This window comes from Ursus arctos, chromosome X, assembly GCF_023065955.2.
Source record: "Ursus arctos isolate Adak ecotype North America chromosome X, UrsArc2.0, whole genome shotgun sequence".
NCBI lineage: Eukaryota > Metazoa > Chordata > Mammalia > Carnivora > Ursidae > Ursus > Ursus arctos.
In genome coordinates this window covers 39,984,728-40,003,788 of record NC_079873.1, presented here as the reverse complement: position 1 = coordinate 40,003,788, position 19,061 = coordinate 39,984,728, and the positions used below count along the sequence as shown (strand labels likewise).

General features: G+C 52.7%; 1 protein-coding gene across 5 annotated transcripts; it reads left to right on the top strand.

Annotated features, from left to right (window-relative positions):
- The first annotated feature begins 1,093 nt into the window (after nt 1–1,093).
- ELK1 (ETS transcription factor ELK1) lies at nt 1,094–15,766 on the top strand. 5 transcript variants are annotated; one of them, XM_057311202.1, is made up of 7 exons: nt 1,094–1,271; nt 8,330–8,474; nt 9,065–9,338; nt 12,033–12,482; nt 13,125–13,571; nt 14,195–14,296; nt 14,382–15,766. In XM_057311202.1, exons 3-7 carry the CDS (start codon nt 9,129–9,131, stop codon nt 14,478–14,480), a joined length of 1,308 nt encoding a protein of 435 aa, XP_057167185.1. In that variant the 5' UTR covers nt 1,094–1,271; nt 8,330–8,474; nt 9,065–9,128; the 3' UTR covers nt 14,481–15,766. The 5 variants fall into 5 exon arrangements, with proteins under 5 accessions (XP_057167185.1, XP_044245322.1, XP_048069667.1 ...); XM_044389387.3 differs by lacking the exon at nt 8,330–8,474 and adding an exon at nt 4,134–4,340; XM_048213710.2 differs by lacking the exon at nt 8,330–8,474 and adding an exon at nt 4,111–4,340.
- The last annotated feature ends 3,295 nt before the right edge of the window (nt 15,767–19,061 follow it).

The window sequence follows — 19,061 nt, the reverse complement described above, 5'->3', positions numbered from 1 at the left end:
CGGGAGCCCCAGAGATCCAGTCTCTGTGTGGAACCTATAAAGCACCCCTGAAGTCCCTCCTCCAGCCTCTTGCCTGGCAGCATTTGCCACTTGACTTTCTGCTCTGTCCTGTTTTTTGTCGCCTTGGCGACCTGGGCCTCCCACCTGACCCTTCTCTTTTTTCTATTTCTTTTCCTGGACATAATTCTGACTTATAGAGAATGGGCGGTTCAGGGTGGAGGTTTGTTCCCAAGACAGGTAGACTTTCACTCCTGGTCCTAAGGTTTGCCCGTCTCCTCCACCCCAATCATGACTGGGGTACCTTAGATTACACCCACGCCCGTCTCGGCCCAACCTTGGCCTCACCCCGCTTCTAAATGGTTCCAGCTTCCACCAATGGGCGCAGAGCCCGATCCCGCCCTCCCTGGTCTGGCCCCTATTTTAGGTTGAGTCCAGCTTCCGCCAATCAATGCAGAGCCAGGTTCCGCCCCTTTATAACTGGCTGCTGCTCCACGCTGACCTCCTCTTAGGCATTTAGTTTCCGCCACTCGACGCTCCTTTGCGTGCCTGGCGGCTGTCCAACCCTCCTATCTGGGCTTCGTTCTAAACATGTCTCTTCTAGCCAATCACTGTAGAGTTACCCTGCCCACCTACGCACAGCCCTGGCCCGACCCCCTCCCAGCCTGCTGCTACGCCCACTTCCATACAAGTCCTGCTTCCGCTGAGCCGCGTGGCGTGCAGCACCTCCCCGTCGGTGTTTTGGCAGCTGTCTGGAGTCCCTCATCCGCCAATCAGCAGAAAGCAGAGTCCATCCACCCCTGTCCTCCGAGGTTGTCTTCCATATAGGCCAATCATTGTGAGGCAGGCGCCCCCAGGATCTTGTCAATCGCCTGCGGGCTGTCAGTCTTGAGCCAATCAGCGTGAAGCACCGATGGGGCCCAGCACACCCCCTCGGAACCCGGGCGGCCATCTGAGTTCCATCAGTTCCCCCTGGGCCAGTCACGGCGCAGCTCTGTGGGGCAGGGCCCGCCTCCCCAACCCTGGCAGCCGCGCGGTCGAGCCAAGGCGCTCTGTCCAATCAACGAGCGGCAGGATGCTCCGCTCCTCCTCCGTAGGCCCACGTGAGCGGTGAGGAAACGCAGGGGCGGCTTCTAGGTGCTGCCGCCGCCGCCGCCACCGCCGCCGCCGCCACCACCGCCGCCGCCTCGGAGCCCGGGCCTGGGGGGCGGTGGGGCTGCGCATGGAGCCCCCGCCCCCCGGAGCTGCCAGTACTGCCGCTGCGCTGCACACAGGTGAGCCCGGGGCCGGGAGGGTGGAGGGCCCGTCCGTGACCCCACGTATCCTTCCCGCCCCCGCGCGAGGGATGTGGCTTGGCCCGTGGCCTGCTGGTGTTCGACTGCCCACCGCCACCACCACGGGTGGTGGACCTGCCTGTGGTATTGTCCCCTCCCTTCGCCCCTTGTAGTGGATCTGATCGTGGCCTGACCCCCCTTCCTGTTTTATAATGGATCGGTCTGCGTGCTTGTCTTTTCTCCCCACCCCACCTTACAGTGGACTCGTCCGTGGTCCTGCCCCCACCCCCACTTATAGGGGAGCAGTCTCTGGCATTGTCCGACTCCTTGACAGTAGGTGCATCTGAATGTTTGTTTTTCTCCCGTCCTCAACTTTCAAGGGCCCCGTCTGTGGCCTTGTTTGTTCCACCACTCCCGTTCCTTGTAGTGAATCAATCCGTGGCGTTGTACACCCCCCCACCCCCTTTTAACAGTGAGTTAATCTGTGAAGTTGTATTCCTGTCTCCTCCAGTCCCCCAGTGCATCAGTCCATGGTTTTATCACACACCCTGTTTTACAGTGTACCAGTCTAAATGCTTCTATTCACATCCCCCTAGTGATCAGCCCATTGCCCTATCCTTTTTTTGTAGACTGTTGCTCCAGTCCTCGGGCTTCTCCCTTCCTTTTAATAGTGGGTCAGCTTAGTGCTTTTTATCTCCCCATTTTCAGTAGCCCAGTCCATGGCCTCGTTCCCTTCTCCTTTTAATCAGTCTGTGTGATGGCTTTTCACCCCATCTACTGTTGCACAGTCAGTATGCCTTCCTGCTCCCCTTGCTCCCCCCTTGCCCCCCTAAATAAGATGAGCCTTTGCACTCCCCCCACCCCCGCCTTTGCGGTGGATCTGTTCATTGGCCTTCCTGCTACCCATGTGCTTGCGTTCAGGCACACACCCCCATGCCCTCCCCCGAGTCCAGTGCTTTGGAATCCCTCCTCCAGGAGGGGGCTTTTATTTTGTCCCTCCTTCCCTTGTGGTGGATCAGTCCCTGGCCTTCCCTGCCCCCCTCCCTCCTTAGCAGTGGATCATCCTGTGTGCTTGTTGAACCCAGGTCTTTTTTACTGTAGAACACACCGCCTCATACACATCATTAACCCCTAAGACATTCTGCCTCACTACAGTAAGTGGATGCCTCGGAGATCATGATAATGCATCAGGAGCTAATGTTTATCGAGCACCTACTAGGAACCTGGCAGAGTGTTTTATATCAGTGAGCTCATTTAGTCCTCACCACAACCCTGTGAGAGAGGTACTCAGGAAAGTTCAGCATAGGGGGTTCAATACCTTATTCGGAGGTAAGTACCCAGTTAGGTTGCCCCTCAGAACACAGAGTAATTTTTGAGGCTCCCTCTCTCGCTTCATCCCATCCCACAGGAGACCCCGCTCCTCAAACACCCAGTTACTTGCCATCTGCAAGCTTTTGTGTTTGCCGCTCCCCCTGCCTGCAGAGCTGTCTCCATTCCACACCTTGTCTCAGCACCCATCCACCCCCAGTCACAGCAGCTGTGTGACCTGAGTGATTTAACCACTGTCTCTGCCCCTGCTTCCTCCTTTGTAAAATGGAGGAATCAGAACTAGAATCCCCTCCAGTGTGAAGCATCCCTGGGAGTTAATAAAGCAAGTCACCTCCCTGGCCTCACCTCCTGCACCTTATCCCCCCAGCTCTGTGCCAGCCACACTGAGCTCCTCACTCATCCTCAAACACGGCAGATGCAGTCCAGCCTGAGGGCCTTTGCATCGGCTCTGTTTTCTGCCTGGAACACTCTACCCCTGATCTCTGCATGATTCCTTTCAGAGCTCTGTTCAAATGTCAGCCTGTCCCTGACCATCTGAACCTGCATACTTAGCAGGCCTCAGATCCCTTCTTGGCTTTATTGGTCCCTTTGCCCTCGGTTGCTCTCAGACACACTGTGTAGTTTACCGGTTTATTGTCCCTCCCCATTAGAACGGGAGTCCCATGAGGGCTTACAGTTTCTTGTTCATTTACTTACTGCTGGGTAAATATACCTAGTATATAGTAGGTGCCCAGTAAGAATTTATTGCATGAATGAATGTGAAAAATATTATTTCAGACAAATCAGGATGGGGGGACATGGAGATGAAGAGGGCATATGAGAGCTAGTTAAAGAAGCTAGTTGGGACTGTTCATTCAGCAAACACTTAGCACCTAATGAGTACCAGGCACTCTTCTAGGTGCTGGGGATAGGGGAGGGAACAGAAGAGGCAGAAATTCCTGTCCTTGTGGAGCAGACGTTTGCTAAAAGTGGGGGAGACGGACTATATAAATAAAACAGTAAGTAAAATTAGATAGTATGTTAGACAGGCGCTAAGGGGGAAAATGAAGTAGGGAAGACAGGGAGAGAGTATGGGGGTGGTTGAAATCGTAGGCACCGGGCAGGCCTCACTTGGAAGGTGACTCTTGAATTAAGGCCTGAAGGAGATTGGAGAGGAAGCCGTAATGTCTAGGGGAAGAGTGTTCTAGGGACGGAAGGAACAGCCAGTGCAAAGGCCCCAAGATGAGATTGTGCCTGGTGCATTCAAGAAACGTGAAAGAGGCCAATGTGGCTAGAGCAGAGTGGAGGGAGGGTGGGAGGGAGGCAGGTAGGAGGCAAGGTTAGAGCAGTGATGGGAGCCAGATGGTGTAGTCCATGGTGATACATAAGGTTGGGAAGTGGGGGGAGGGAGAAGGCTGATACACGAGCTAAGAGCTAACATTTGTTCGAGTGTCTACCACATGCCAGAGATACTTTTCTAAGTCCTTTACATATATTGGCACTTAATCCTCACAAAAGCTTTTGAGAACAGTGTATTTTGAGGATATTTTGCAGATGCAGAAACAGACCCAGAGAGATTGAGTAACTTGCTCGAGATCGCACAGCTAGAACAGGACAGAGGAGTAGGAGACTGAAGACCCAGAGAGAAGAGCTTTGCAAGAACAGACAGGTTTATTCGGCACACTGGATCACACAGAGGAAGAATTCATTCTGCCCGGGAGATAGCAGAACTTGATGACCGTATAATAAAGAGTTTATCAGGTGTGAGAAGGGGGAAGGGTACATACATATCCTCAGAGGTGGGAACTGGGTGAACACACAGTGCCCATGATGTAGGGTGCCAAGCTCGTGGGCACTTTTGAGTCTTCGTACAAAGACCCTTCCCACAGATGTCCACATTACTCGCCACCTCCCCTCCTTCAGGTCTCTGCCTGCACATCACTTCCTCGGGGAACCCTCCCTCCTCACCCTGTGTGAAATACCACCCCTGTCACCCTCTAGGGTCTTCCCTCTCGGTCTCTCTTGATAGAGAGCGTCAGTTGTAAAGCACTGGGATCGCTGCTTGCAGCCAGACTGTCTGGGCTTGAACCCCCTCTCTGCCAGCTTCCAGCTGTGTGACTTCGGGCAAGTGACTGACTCTGCCCCTATTTCCTCATCTGGAAAATGGGAGGATCATAACACTGCCCGCCCCACAGTGTTGCTGTGGTGATTACATGAGTTAAATGATTAAAATGGCGTGTGACACACAGTAAGGGTTGTATGACTATTTTAAAAATTAGTATTATTCGTAGGGTACATATAGGCGTCTGGCAGGCCTCTGAGACGATCTCCAGAATTGACCTCCTGATGTTGCCTCAAAACCTGCTCTCCTGGGGTGCTCCCATCTCAGTCGGTCCCAGCTCCGTCCTTCCAGGCGATCGGGCCACAAACCTAGAATCACCCTTGATGATCTCTCTCTCACAACCCTCCCCATTCTTTTTTGTCAGCAAATCCTGCTCATTCTGTTTTCACATTTTATCCAGAACTCAGCCATTCCTCCCCAGTTCCCCTGCTGCCGCCGCCATCACTCACTCGGCCTGTCGCAGTGGCCTCTTCAGGCCCCTCCAGCCGGTTTCTCCTCACAGCAGTCAGAAGGATTCTGTTCAAATCCAAGTCACGGCCTGTTGCCCCTCTGTTCACAGCCCTCATGTGGCTCTTCTCTCACTCAGAGTCTTTGCAGGGCCCGAAAAAGCCTCACTTGGTCTGGCCCCCATGGCCCCTCTGTTCTCACCTCCCTACTACTGTTTGTACCCTTACTCCCTCCTCTCTGACCTTGCCTGGCTCCTTTCTCTTCCTCTGACCTGCCCAGCGCGCTCCAGCCTCAGGGTTGTTCACCCTGGCCATCCTCTGCCTGGATTGACCTGCTCCCCGGGTCATCGTGGACCTGACTCGCTCACCTCATTTAGGTGTTTGCTCAAATGTCACCTGCTTGGTGCCTACCCTCCCCTGACAACCCTGTCAAAAATAACAACTCCTTCCCTGCCTCATTTTTTCCATAGCTCTTCTCACCATCTGACGTACTCTTTGACTCATTTATGTTCTTTCTTAACTGTCTTCCCCCACGAAAATGTGAATTCCACTAGAGCAGAGATTTTTGTTTTGTTCACTGCTGTTTCCCCAGCCCCTGGCCCACAGTAGGCTCTCAATAGAGGCTTGCTAAATGAATGAGACGAAGAGAAGTAAGCACACCCGAGCAAGGCAAATTACTAGGCCTCTTATTAGGGGGTCAAGTGGGAAATACGATAATAAACACAATGTGAAACGCTGTGTGCTGTTGAGGCTTGGAGCAAACGGTCAGATTTTACCTTAATTAATAGGTTCTATCGCGGCTCAAAGAGGAACTGGTAGAATTGTCTGTCTTCACCACCAGGAGTCACACTGAACTCTTTGTGCCTCTGAAACAAGCAAGTCTTTGAAGTCAACTCAGTGAAGTCTCTGATGACAGGACTCTCACACATGGACACTTCATGGCTTTGTGACTTGTATAATAGCCTAAAACCATGTCCACCCAATGAACTGCAAACCAGCTCAGACACGAGAGGATCATTCTGATCATACTGTATATTTCATTACACATTAAAGAATGAGGGAAGGTTCTTTAAAACCTGGTTTGGAAGGTCTTACCCTTAACCCAGCAGTCCCAGCCAGTGAGCAGTTGACTGATGAAAGCTCCTTCCTTAAGGAAGAGGACGCTTCATGTTGATTTCCAGTTTACCCTCCCATTCAGCAAGGAGGGCAGTTATGGGGTGGGGGGGCGGGGAGGGGCCCGTTCTGTACAGGACGTACTGAGGGAGCGGCGCGGGGGCCGGTGGTTAACCTAATGGTTCACATGCTTAGCGGGAATCTGACTGCGTGGGGTCCAAATCCTGGCTGTGCCACTTGGGCTCTGTGGCCCATAGACGTCATCTGGACATTTTGTACCTCAGCTTCCTCCTCTGTAAATTAGCGATGATAAAGAGCACCTACTTTCCAGAGTTGTGATGAAAGATAAATGAGTCAGTACCTACAAAAATAGCAGTACAGGTCTGCATGCCCTTATCCAAAACCCTGGGGGCCAGATGTGTTTCAAAATTTCAGACTTTTCAGATTTTAGAAAGGTAACAAGGTGCACGTACAAAATGTTACATAACGCCCTCAGTGGGCTCGGTAATCAGCTACATTCAGATTTCTGTAGCAGAATGTATGAACAGCCACACTAAGTGAGGATTGCTAAAGACCAGAAAAGGCCTCGTTCATTTCAAATCTGGTTTTGCTGCCCAAAGGGTGATAAAGAAGTTTTCTGTTTTGGGGGTGGGGTTGGTTTTTTTTTTTTTTAAGATTTATGTATTTATTTGAGAGCACGAGCTCCTGCGTGCACGGGGCGGAGGGGCAGAGGGAGAAGGAGAGTGAGAATCCCTAAGCAGATGCCGCACTGAGCACAAAGCCTGATGCAGGGCTCGATCCCACGACCCTGAGATCGTGACCTGAGCCAAAACCAAGAGTCAGGTGCTTGTCCAACTGTACCACCCAGGCGCCCCAAGAAGTTTTCTGTTTTTAGAGCTTTTTGGATTTTGGAATAGCAGATAAAGAATTTTGAACAAATTGGAAACTAATATCTGTTAAAAGCTTATCATACTCCAACCACGTGATACTTAATCTGTACAATAACTCTATGAACTTGGTATTATTATTATCCCTATATCACAGGTGAGCATGTTATTATCCCTATTTTACAGATGGGAAAATTGAGGCACAAAGACATTAAAGAATATGCCCAGGGTCACACTGCTAATAAGTAGCAGGACCAGGATTCCACTCCTGGCAATCTGGCTCTAGAGCCTGAGTGATTGTCTGGTAGGCCGTATTGCCTGATTGGAACAATGCCAGCCAAGTATTATGAACTCAGCAAATGTCAGTTATTGCTGTTACCAAGAAGGAGAACACAAAGGGACAGTAAAAGTCCCGAGGAGTGCAAGATAGAGAGACAGAAGAGAGCAGGCACTGAGTTTCAGGAAGTCTTCAGAAAGGCAAGGCTCCTGTGGCTGGGACTGGAATGACGGGGAAGACTTCTAGGCAGAAGGGAGCCCCACACTGCGTGAACAGCTTTTGCAAGGGGCTAGCAGAAGGAACCTCCTGGAAAACTTAATATTTGATGTGGCAGAGAATGCAAATGAAAACGTTCAGGTGAGGGGCACTATACCAGTTTTCTACTCCCGCTATAACAAACGATTGCAAATATAGCTACTTAAAACCATGCAAATTACTCTCTTGGCATTCCGGAGGTCAGAAGTCCAGCACTGCCTCGCCCGGCTGAAACCCAGGTGTGGGCAGGGCTGCATTCCTTTCTGGAGGCTCCAGGGCAGGATCTGGTTCCTGCTCCTTCGAGTTGCTGGCAGAATTCAGTTCCTTGAGGTTGTAGGATTAAGGTCTTTGTTTCCTTACGATCAGCGGAGCGTCATTCCCACCTTTCTGAGGACACTGAATTCCCAGGCTCCAGCCCCGTTCTTTCATCTTCAAAGCCAGTAATGGCAGGTCAAGTACCTCTCATGCTTTGAATCTCTCCTGCCTCTTCTGTCACTGCATCTCTCCGAGCTCTCTTTCCGCCTCTTGCTTTTTTTAGGAAGAGTTCCTGTGATTAGATTCAGCTCACTCACATAATCCAGAACAATCTCCCTAAGGTCCGTACAGTAGTACCCCCCCCCTTATCTGCAGCTTTGCTTTCACGGTTTCAGTTACCCGCGATCAAGCAGAAGTGATCCTCCTGACCTCTCATCAGGTCGGTGGCAGCCTAACACTATGTCACAGTGCCCACATCATTACTTCACGTCATCTCATTATATAGGTATTTAATCATCTCACATCATCACAAGAAGAAGGGTGAGTATAGAACAATAAGATCTTGAGAGAGCACATTCATGTAACTTCTAATATACTGCCATCATTGTTCTGTTTTATTATTAGTTATTATTAATCTCTTATTGTGTCTGATTTATAAAGTAAACTTTATTGTGTGTATATGCATAGGAAAAAACATAGTATATATAGGGTTTGGTACTGTCCAGCTTCAGGCATCCACTGGGGGTCTTGAAACATATCCCCTGCAGATAAGAGGGAACTACTGTAACCTTAAGTTCACCTGCAAAGTTTCTTTTGCCATGTACATAATATAGGTTCCAGAGATCAGGATGTGGACGTTTCTGAGAGGGGCATTATTTTGCCTACCACAGTCTGCCCTCTGGCCCCCAAAGATTCACATTTGTCCCACACGCAAAATACATTCACACCATCCTCTTGTCCCCAAAGGCTCCTACCATTATGGGGAGTCGTCCAAAGCCAGGCTGAGGAGCTTAGAATTTAGTCTGGGGGTGTCTAGGGAACGACGGTGGGCTTTGGGAATAGAGGTGGAGACAAGATGGCGAGAAAAGAATCCTCCTCCTGCTGACCTTTGCCTCCTTCTGCGTTCACAGCCTCTCAGCTCTGAGCCATCTGCCCTCCAGGTACCCCTGGGATGGCGTGAGCACTCCCCCAGCGATGGACCCCTCTGTGACGCTGTGGCAGTTTCTGCTGCAGCTGCTGAGAGAACAAGGCAACGGCCACATCATCTCTTGGACCTCACGGGATGGCGGTGAGTTCAAGCTGGTGGACGCTGAGGAGGTGGCCCGGCTGTGGGGGCTGCGTAAGAACAAGACCAACATGAATTACGACAAGCTCAGCCGGGCCCTGCGGTACTACTATGACAAGGTAAGGCCTCTGGGCCCGGGACTGGGAGCCGCCGACACTTACGTCAGTTATTTCGTTTTCCTGTCTTCATTGTCACAGCTATAACTCTGAAAACAGAATTTACTGTTTTTTACCCTATCCTCTCGTACTCTCAGACCAATATTGGGCACCCCAAACATTTATCCCAAGTAGTTTCTTTTTCTTTTCTTTTAAGATTTTATTTATTTATTTGAGAGAGAGAGAGAGAGAGAGAGAGAGAGGAAGCACGAGCAGGGGGAGGAACAGAGGGAGAAGCAGACTCCCCAGTGAGCAGGGAGCCTGACAGGGGGCTTGATCCCAGGACCCCGGGATCATGACCTAAACCGAAGGCAGACACTTAACTAACTGAGCCACCCAGGCTCCCCAGTCTCAGGTATTTTCTTTGTCTTGCTGCTTTAAGGCTGAAACCTTCATAGTAATACTAATACCCTGCTCACCCACTTTCTAAGGCCCCTGAGGTCATGCTGTTCCACTACACCCCACACAACATTTCATTTTCTTGTCTTATTCCTATAGCTAAAAATTTGGAAAACAGTATTAATAATGACTTCCTTATCCTGTCTTCTGGCACTGGACCAGTCCTGGACTTCGTCAGTTATTTCATAATCTGCTCTTATTCCAGAATAAGAATTCCAGAATATTCTTATTCCTAGCATCAAAATGGCCATGGCAATATTATACTAACCTTTCCTTACCTTATCTTCTATGATACTGAACACTTTTGTGAGTTCTTTTCTTCTCTCATTCCTTTAGCTAAAGCCTCCAGAACACATGTAATGCGAGCTCCACACCCCACTCTCATGCATTCCCAAAGCAACACTGGTCCGCCCCGGCATTTACTATTTTATCATCGTATTCCTATAGCTAAAATTTTCAATTTTTCTCATCCTCTCAGACTCCCAGAGAAGTGCTGGATTTCCCATCCCTCACAATATACCAGTTACTTCATTTTCTTCTGTATCTGAAACTTCCAAAACAGTACTGAGTATCCCTTTTCATCCCTTTTCTGAGAAACACAAACCCACCCTGTGACATACCTGACCAGCATTAAGATGTCTCTAGGGTACCCTAGTGCCCCCAGATGCCTTTTGTCCCCCAGAACAGCCCTGGACCTGTGCTGCACACCATAAATTATAGCATTTATTCCGTTCTCGTATTTTATTCCTTTAGCTGAAGCCTCCAAAACAATGTTGAGGCTGCTTCATTCTGTGCTCTGAGACCACCACAACATCCCCGAGACCCTCCAGACCTATCCTGAAATATCTCAGACATGTTCTGTGATCCACCCAGCCAGCCTTGAGATTCCCCCCCCCCCCCAATATTTATACCAGTATTTTAATGGTCTTATCTGGTTGCTAGCAGTCACTTCATTTTCTAATTGCCTTAGCTTAAACCTGTACCACAGTATTTTTTTTTTTAGATTTTATTTATTTGAAAGAGCGAGAGAGAGAGAGAGAGGTCTCCAGACCTATCCTGAAATATCTCAGACATGTTCTGCAATCCAGCCAGCCAGCCTTGAGATTCCCCCCCCCAATATTTATACCAGTATTTTAATGGTCTTATCTGGTTGCTAGCAGTCACTTCATTTTCTAATTGCCTTAGCTTAAACCTGTACCACAGTATTTTTTTTTAGATTTTATTTATTTGAAAGAGCAAGAGAGAGAGAGCGAGAGCACACAGGAGCAGGGGGAAGGGGCAGAGGGAGAAGAGGAAGCAGACTCTGCACTGAGCGGGGAGCCCGATGCGGGGCTCAATCCCAGGACCCTGGGATCATGATCTGAGCCACCCAGGCACCCCTTAAACCTGTACTACAGTATTAACAATGAGGCTCCTCAGTTACAGCTAAGTCAAGAAATAAAACTGTGAGAACCACAAAAAGCCCCAAAACAAAAACAAGAATGACGCTCCTCCGCCTGTTCTCCCTAGTGACCTTGCCCTGTTCTCCATCTACATTGATAGCTTTAAATAATCCTCTGTATTAATAATTCCTTGCCACATTCTTCTGTATTAATTTAGTCTCTTCCAACATTTACATCAGTTACTTCGTTTTCCTATCTTACTGCATCAGCCACACTCCCCAGCTGTCCTGGCAGCCACCCCCAAGGCCTGGCCCTGTTAGCCCACAGACACCCTGGTTCCGGGAGCCAGGAGGAAAGCCTGCTCCTGCATCGACTCTGCTAGGTGGGCCCCCTGGTGGAGAGGTGCCACGGGGTGTGGGTGTTTGTCTCTGAGGTGGGGGTGGGGGTGGGGGGATTGGACAGATGGAGATGCAGAGTGATAAGGAGACGCAGAGAGGGCTGGATGGGAAGGAGACACGGAGCGGAGACAGAGGGGAGAAGGGCCGTAGACTAAAGGAAGAGTTGTGGAAGGGAGAAGAGGGAAAGGGGAGAAACTGGGAAGAATACAGAGAGGAGAATCACAATGGGGAGGAGAGGTAGAAACGGAAGGAGGAGAAGGGAGGAGCCCCCACATTGGGAAAGACCTGGGTGAGAAGTGGGCTGGGAGGGGGGGTACCTAGTTGGGGGCAGACGTGGAAGTAGAATGGTGTATATGTAAAAAGACAGGAGAGGGGCAAGAAGGACCCTAGGAGAAGCACCCCTCTGCCCCCCATCCATGCCCTCCTTCCACTCAGGCCCTCCCTTCTGAGGCCCTTTATCCTATCTCCTCCCTTCCCAGAACATCATCCGCAAAGTGAGCGGCCAGAAGTTTGTCTACAAGTTTGTGTCCTACCCCGAAGTCGCGAGGTGCTCCACTGAGGACTGCCCGCCCCAGCCCGAGGTGTCTATCACCTCTACTGTGGCAAATGTGGCCCCTACTGCTGTACATGCTGTCCCCGGGGACACTGCCTCTGGGAAACCAGGCACACCGAAGGGAGCAGGAATGGCAGGCCCGGGTGGCTTGGCACGCAGCAGCCGGAACGAGTACATGCGCTCGGGCCTCTATTCCACCTTCACCATCCAGTCCCTGCAGCCACAGCCACAGCCGCCCCCTCATCCTCGGCCTGCCTCGGTGCTCCCCAACACCGCCCCATCGGGAGCAGCAGTGCCCCCATCTGGGAGCAGGAGCACCAGTCCAAGCCCCTTAGAGGCCTGCCTGGAGGCTGAGGAGGCCGGCCTGCCTCTGCAGGTAAGGACTGGAATATGGAAATTCAGTAAGAGGGTGGGTATACAATTCCTAGATGAGGAGGGTGCTGGTAGAAGGGACACAAACATCCTATTTAGATGTGGTGGAAGGAGGGACACAGAAGTTCCCTGGGAGAAAGGGTGGGGGAGGAGAGCCATGCAAGTACGAAGCTATGCCAGATGCCCAGAATGTTTTTGCTAAATGCATAGGTTCTCTCAGCTTAGCATTCATCAGAATCACCTGGAGGGCTTTTTAAGCGACAGATTTCTGGGGCCCACCCCCCAGAGTTTCTGATTCTGTGGATCGGGGGATGAGCACGAGAACTTGCTTCTTTAGTTTCCAGATGAGGGACACGCTGCTAGTCCCTAAAGCAAACTGTTGAGAACCACTGCTCTCATGAATGAGGACGGTATCCCCAAGAGCCCCACCCTGAGGGGAAGCCCTGTCTCCCAGAGAGAAGCCTCCCCAGGAGAAGCCCCACATCCTTGGCAAAGTCTCACGTCCTGTTGGTGGACCTGCCTTAATGTGTAGTCAAGCCCCCCCCCCCCCCCGCCATACGAAGCCCTGCTTTTCGAGACAAGTCCTTGGCTTCACTAGCCCAGCAATCCTTACGCACCCCCTCTGCCCGCCCCCCTCCTCTCCCAGGTCATCCTGACCCCACCCGAGGCCCAGAACCCTAAATCAGAAGAGCTGAATGTGGAGCCCGGGTTGGGCAGGCCACTGCCCCCAGAAGTGAAAGTGGACGGGCCCAAGGAAGAGTTGGAAGCCGCAGTCGGTGGGGAGGCGGGGTTTGTGCAGGAAGCCGCTAAGGCCGGGCCGGAAGTCCCTCCTGCGGAGGGCGCGCCGGCCCGGCTGCCCGCGGTCGTCATGGAGACTGCAGCACCGGGGGGCGGCCTCGCGGCTTCCACTGCTTCCAGCACAGAGATCGCCCAACCTCAGAAGGGCCGGAAGCCCCGGGACCTGGAGCTTCCACTCAGCCCGAGCCTGCTGGGTGGGCCAGGACCCGAACGGACTCCAGGATCGGGAACCGGCTCCGGGCTGCAGGCGCCGGGGCCAGCGTTGACCCCGTCCCTGCTACCTACGCACACATTGGTGAGTGCCTGTGAAGGGGTGGGGCGGGTGAGGGAGGAGCTAGACTGCAAGGGCCAGTGTGGTTATCTCTGGGTGAGCGGGAGGGTGGAGCCTTCGAGTGGGATTGGCTGGAGGGACGGGGCTGAGGGTTGGGCTGTTGGAATGAAGGGCAGGTCTCGGGGGCGGGGGGCCGGGGGGGTGGTGGGCGGGGACTGAGAGGCTTTACTCTAGGGAAACTTTTCCGAGTTGCGCCATGGCTTGGGGATCCTGCGTGGGGCTTTTTGGTTTGGGATTTCCTTAGTGGGTTTCCTGTGAGGTATATGGGTTGGTGGGATGTAAGAGTTGGAGGTTGATCCTAAGCTGATGGGATAGTGACCTGTGAGGTTTGAAAGCGACTTGTGGATGGGGTCTTGTAGGTGGTCTCGCCCAGTGAAGCTGGAGGTGGGCTCTTGGGAGCTGGGAGGCGTTGTCTGTAACATTTTGTCGTGGGCTTGACCTTAGCAGTTAGTGGGTAAGCCTGTACACTTTGGGAGGGTGATCTCAGAAGTCTGAGTGGGAGATCTGGTGGGACTGGAGCCGAGTTCCTTCCATCCTTCCACACCTGCCCTCTAATCACTTGAGCTCCAACTACCCCTTCCCCACAGACCCCGGTGCTGCTGACGCCCAGCTCGCTGCCCCCCAGCATTCACTTCTGGAGCACCCTGAGTCCCATTGCACCCCGTAGCCCAGCCAAGCTCTCCTTCCAGGTAGGATCCCCTTCCCCCACCTCGGAGAGGGTGAGAGACCCTAGCATGGTCCCCATCCATGATCTTTCCCTGTTTCTGTCCCCAGTTTCCGTCCAGTGGCAGCGCCCAGGTGCACATCCCTTCCATCAGCGTGGATGGCCTCTCAACCCCCGTGGTGCTCTCCCCAGGGCCCCAGAAGCCATGACTACCACCACCAACACCACCACCACCACCCCCTTCTGGGGTCACTCCATCCATGGCCCTGAACTTCTCTCCAGCCAGCCGTCTCAAGGAGAAACATAGTTCAGCTGACAGACTTGTGCTCTAGATGTGGTGGGGTAGGGATTCTTAGGAAAGATCTCACAGTAACCCTTCCACAGGAAACATACAACTTCTCTCTTCTTGGTCAGTTCCCCAGTGGCCGCCCTTACGCGTCCCCTACTGCAGTGGTGGAGACGGTTTATTTATTTATTTTTTGAAGGCCACTGGGAGGAGCCTGGCCCAAACCTTTTGGGGGGTTGGTGAGGACATCTCCCCCATCTCCACATTTTCTCCCCAAGATGAGACAATCGGGGCCTGGCTTGAGAAGGACCTTTCTTTATTTATTTCTCAGCCTGCCCTTGGGAAGCTGAGGGAGCCCTGTCTCCATTTTGGGGTGTGAGTAGAAGAGGTAGCTTGTTGTAGTTTATTATTCCCGGCCATACCCAAGGGTCCAGGAAGAATTTGTGCCGTTTAACGGTTTGGGAATCTTGGCCAAGGAAAGACTCACACCCTTGAAATAGGAATTTCCACCTCCCCAGCCTTTCTCTCAGATACCACCTTTTTGGCCAGGGAGGAATGCCCCTTTTGTTCTTCTCCCCCTGAGAAGCCATTCCTGTGTCTGCCAAACTCCTGGGGTCCTGCCTGTTACCTCCCAATGGAGGGTTTTTTTGGGGGAGTGGTCCCCGTCTGGGGGGCCCCTCCAGCCAGTACTCCAGGTCTCCATGTCCCCCACCCCCTGTCATTTTGATAGTATAATCTATTTTTAAACAGGGCTTTTCAATAGGGGAGAGGGGAGCATCTCTTCCTATATCTGAGATGGGGTGGGTGGGAAGGAAGGGATTTGAGGGGGGGATCTTCCTGCCACCCCCAAGTGTTTATTTTTGATACCAAACGTGTATTTTCAGCTCCCTCCCTCCCAGCCCCCCAATTTCCTGCGGGCGGGTACAAAGGACCCTTTAAGTGTCCCTGGAGTTGGGAGGGAGGAATGGGGGACATTAAGCCTGTCTTATCTGAATTCCAGGCTGGAGAGGGTGGGTTCAAAGGACTCCTGGGCTCACCTCCTGTCAGCACCGGCCCAGCCCGGGCCTGGGGACCTGGGGGTTGGTGATATGGGGGACGGTGCTACACCTGTCTCCGCTGTTTGTTTTACTTCCCCGAAAATGGATCTTTTTTTCTAAGAGTCCCAGAGAATGGGGAATTGTTCCTGTAAATATATATTTTTAAAGGTGATGCTGGAGGCCGCTAGCCTTTTTTCGCCCCCGAAGCCATTGGGCCTGACTGGGACAGGCATGACTGTAGGTGCAGGGCAGCGAGGGTGTGAAGGGCGCTGTTGTGAGAGAGAGCAGGACGGTGTGTGTCGGAAGCAGCGGGGAGACCGCGGGCTGGTGAGCAGGTGTGTGGGGACGAGACAGAGTGCGCGAAGCTGCGATCGCGTGTGTACGCGGGTGAAGCCGTGTGTGCGAGAGAGAGCGGCAGCCGTGCCTGTGTCGGAAACGGCGGCGGGGTGCCAGGAAAGCACCGCGAGAGCGAGTGCGGGGAAAGGCGCTGTACGAGAGCCTGGAGGTAAGCGTGACGTCCTGTACAGGCCCAGGTGGCAGGGACGGCACCTCCCGCACCGTTTGACAGGCCGACGATGGTGAGCGCGGCGGACCAAGTGACCAAAACGACGCGCGAGCCTGTGCAGGTGCACAGGTGCGGCGGGGAGGGTCGGGGACTGGGCGCGGGCGACGAGCTTCCCTGTACGGAAGCATCAGGACTGTGGCGGGAGGGGACGGTGTGTGCAACCTCGTGCAAGGCTGCCGTGGCCGCTGAAGTCCTGCAAGCCTGGTGGAAAAGAGTGGACAGCGTGAGGGAAAATGGCCGTGAGGCACGAGCTCCAAGAACGCGGGAGCAAGTGTGAGGACACCGTTCCTGTGAGACTGGCGAGGGCTGTGAGAGAAACGGGCTCCGACTGGGGGAGTCTGAGGCTGCGAGCGTGCACGTGTGAGTGTGTGTACCCCAGACGAGCGGCAGACTGATGACGGTTACTACTCCCGTCTGGCCCGGAGGCTCAGGGACTGGGACAGCGTGAGGGAAAAGGGCGGTGGGGCCAAGCGACTGACACAGCCCGCGAGAGGAACATGGCGCCACGCGAGCGAAACATCAACGCCGGGCGGTGCGCGAGCGGGTGCGCGTGTGCGCGTGTGCGGAGCCGCTCCCGCGGGACTGCAGTTGGAGGCTCTGTGGGTGTGAAGAGGGGAAGCCGGGCCGTGGGATCGGGGGCCTCGCTGCGTGGGAGAAGCGACCGGGGCCATCGTCCTGCCCGAGTGTCCCTGCTAAGCGAACGGTGGCGGAAAGGACCAAGGCGGCCGGGGGAGACCGTGTGCGCACCACGTCGAGAGCCTCAGAGCCGGTGGGGATTAGTGACCGCAGATGGCAGAGGCGGACCGAGGACGAGTGACCGCGACGGGCCGGCGGCTGGGAAACGGATTGGGCCGGGTTTGTGTCCACGTCTCTGCAAGACCCAAGGAAAGACCGTGCACGGAGCCTGGGCATGCAGCACGCAGCTTGAGATGGGACACGAGGTGACGGACACAGCGTCCGAGGCAGCGTGTGATGGTGTGTGCGTGTGCATCTCAGCCACCAGCAGGGGCTGTGGGTGTGCGAGATGGGGGCTGGCGCGAGAAGACGTGGGAGAGGTGCTGATTGAGTTCGTGTGCGAGAAAGTTCCCGAGAGACCAGCCAGGGCTGTAAATCAGGGGCTGGGTGGTAGCAACAGCTAAAGGCGTGACTGCGTTTGTGTGCGTGTGCAAAACTGGTCAAGAGGAAACGTTGGTGACCGTGGCCGAATGAGGGAGGCTGTTGAGACGTGTGCGTGTGTGTGTGTGAGAGACACTGTTAGTAGGACACTAGGCATCCATGACAGAAAAAATGACCCCAAGTGTGTGACTGAGGGCAAGGCCGAGAGGCTGTGGGACCGAGTACGTGTGTGAGCCTGTTCCTAAGAGTTTCCTAGTAGAGGCTGCAGATCCAGAACTGTGTGTGTAACTGTGTTAAGAAAAAAAAAAAAGTTCGAGACAACGACCAAGACCAGATGAGACGGTATGAGAGACCACGGATCGAATGTGCCAGGCGTGGGAGAAAGCCACTTCCTGCACTGGTCTCGCTGCCTCCATCCCCTGTGCTATCTGCCCCCAGTTCTCCAAAACTTGAAATTCTGGAGTTTCCCAGGGCTCCACCTAGGATTCCCTTCCCTCTTCCCACAAGCCCGCTCCAGGGTGCTCCGGTCTGGTTCCGGCACTCGAGACACAACTCAATCCCCCCCACCGGTGAGGCCCACATTTTTTACCTCCAACCCCCATGACCCTTCATCGCACATGTCAGGCTCTGTCTAGAGTTTGGACAGTTGATCGATCCATTCGGCACCCGATTATGAGCCCTGCGGACAACAGCAGTTAGCAAACCAGACACAAATCCCTGCCCTTCGGCGAGCAGCTATTTCAGTGAGGGCGACGGACAAGAAACAGTTAAGTACATCATCATCAGGTAGCAGCGCAATAATTTCGTGAGACAAGACTTTTCACTCTGTTTAAATAAAAAAGCTGCAGTCATTTTATTGCACAAACGTGGGAAAAGAAAGCACCAACAGTCCTCTTCCCACAGGACGTCCTTGGAGTATAAGGTTTAGGCACAAAGGAAGTATTGATTATAACACTATTACCAGGGCAGCCGGTGATTAGAAAACACAGCCAACCAGAATCACAGGTTTCCGGGGGAGTTTGTTTCCATGGGGTAACACAGCGCTGATGTCTGAAGTCTTGGAATCTTAACAGAACTCCTTTGTTCAAAGCATACTTCCAAAGACAGGCCTGTATGATCAGGAAACAGAATACATGTGTGAAGGATACAGATGTCAACACACCTTATTGCCCCATAACACAAGACCAACATTCTTGAGAAAGTTCTCTTTTAACATCTGACCAAATCAAATTCTATTACATTGTGCGAATTTGCAGAATGGTACCTCTCCCTCCACGAATGCAGAGGAAACGAAACCTTGCCTTCCTTTCTTAGACTCCTTTTTATTCATTATAGAGATTCCTGCTTTTAAAGTGAGCTCTGGAGTTTCACTCATCAGGGCTAATAAGAAACAAAGAAAGAGGGGCTCCTGGCCGGCTCAGTCGGAAGAGCATGCAACTCTGGATCTCGGGGGTTGTGAGTTGGAGCCCCATGATCGGTGTAGAGATTCCTTAAAAAGGAAAAAAAGGAAAAAAAAAAAGCGGGTCCGTGGAGCTTGGTTTTACCTTTTACCTGCACAGAAAAGGGGCTGAAGAGGACTTAGTAAAAGAAGGAGCACATAGCATTATTTTTATAGACGACACCTACAAAGAAAAAGAGGTGTCACTGGCTAGAATCGCTCTTAAGTGTGCTCCCCACACCAGCAGCAGCAGCGTCACCTGGGAGCCTGTTAGAAATGTTTGTTCTTGTGTCCCACCCCAGACCTACGAAATCAGAAACAGGATTGAACACATCTTCCAGATGATTC

What these genes read in the sequence shown, in the direction of transcription:
- ELK1 (XM_026513495.3), top strand. Translation starts at nt 9,129, where the DNA reads ATGGACCCCTCTGTGACGCTGTGGCAGTTTCTGCTGCAGCTGCTGAGA. An exon ending in AGGCCGGCCTGCCTCTGCAG is followed by an intron (nt 12,483 to 13,124) that starts GTAAGGACTGGA and finishes CTCCTCTCCCAG; the next exon opens with GTCATCCTGACCCCACCCGA. An exon ending in CAGCCAAGCTCTCCTTCCAG is followed by an intron (nt 14,297 to 14,381) that starts GTAGGATCCCCT and finishes TTCTGTCCCCAG; the next exon opens with TTTCCGTCCAGTGGCAGCGC.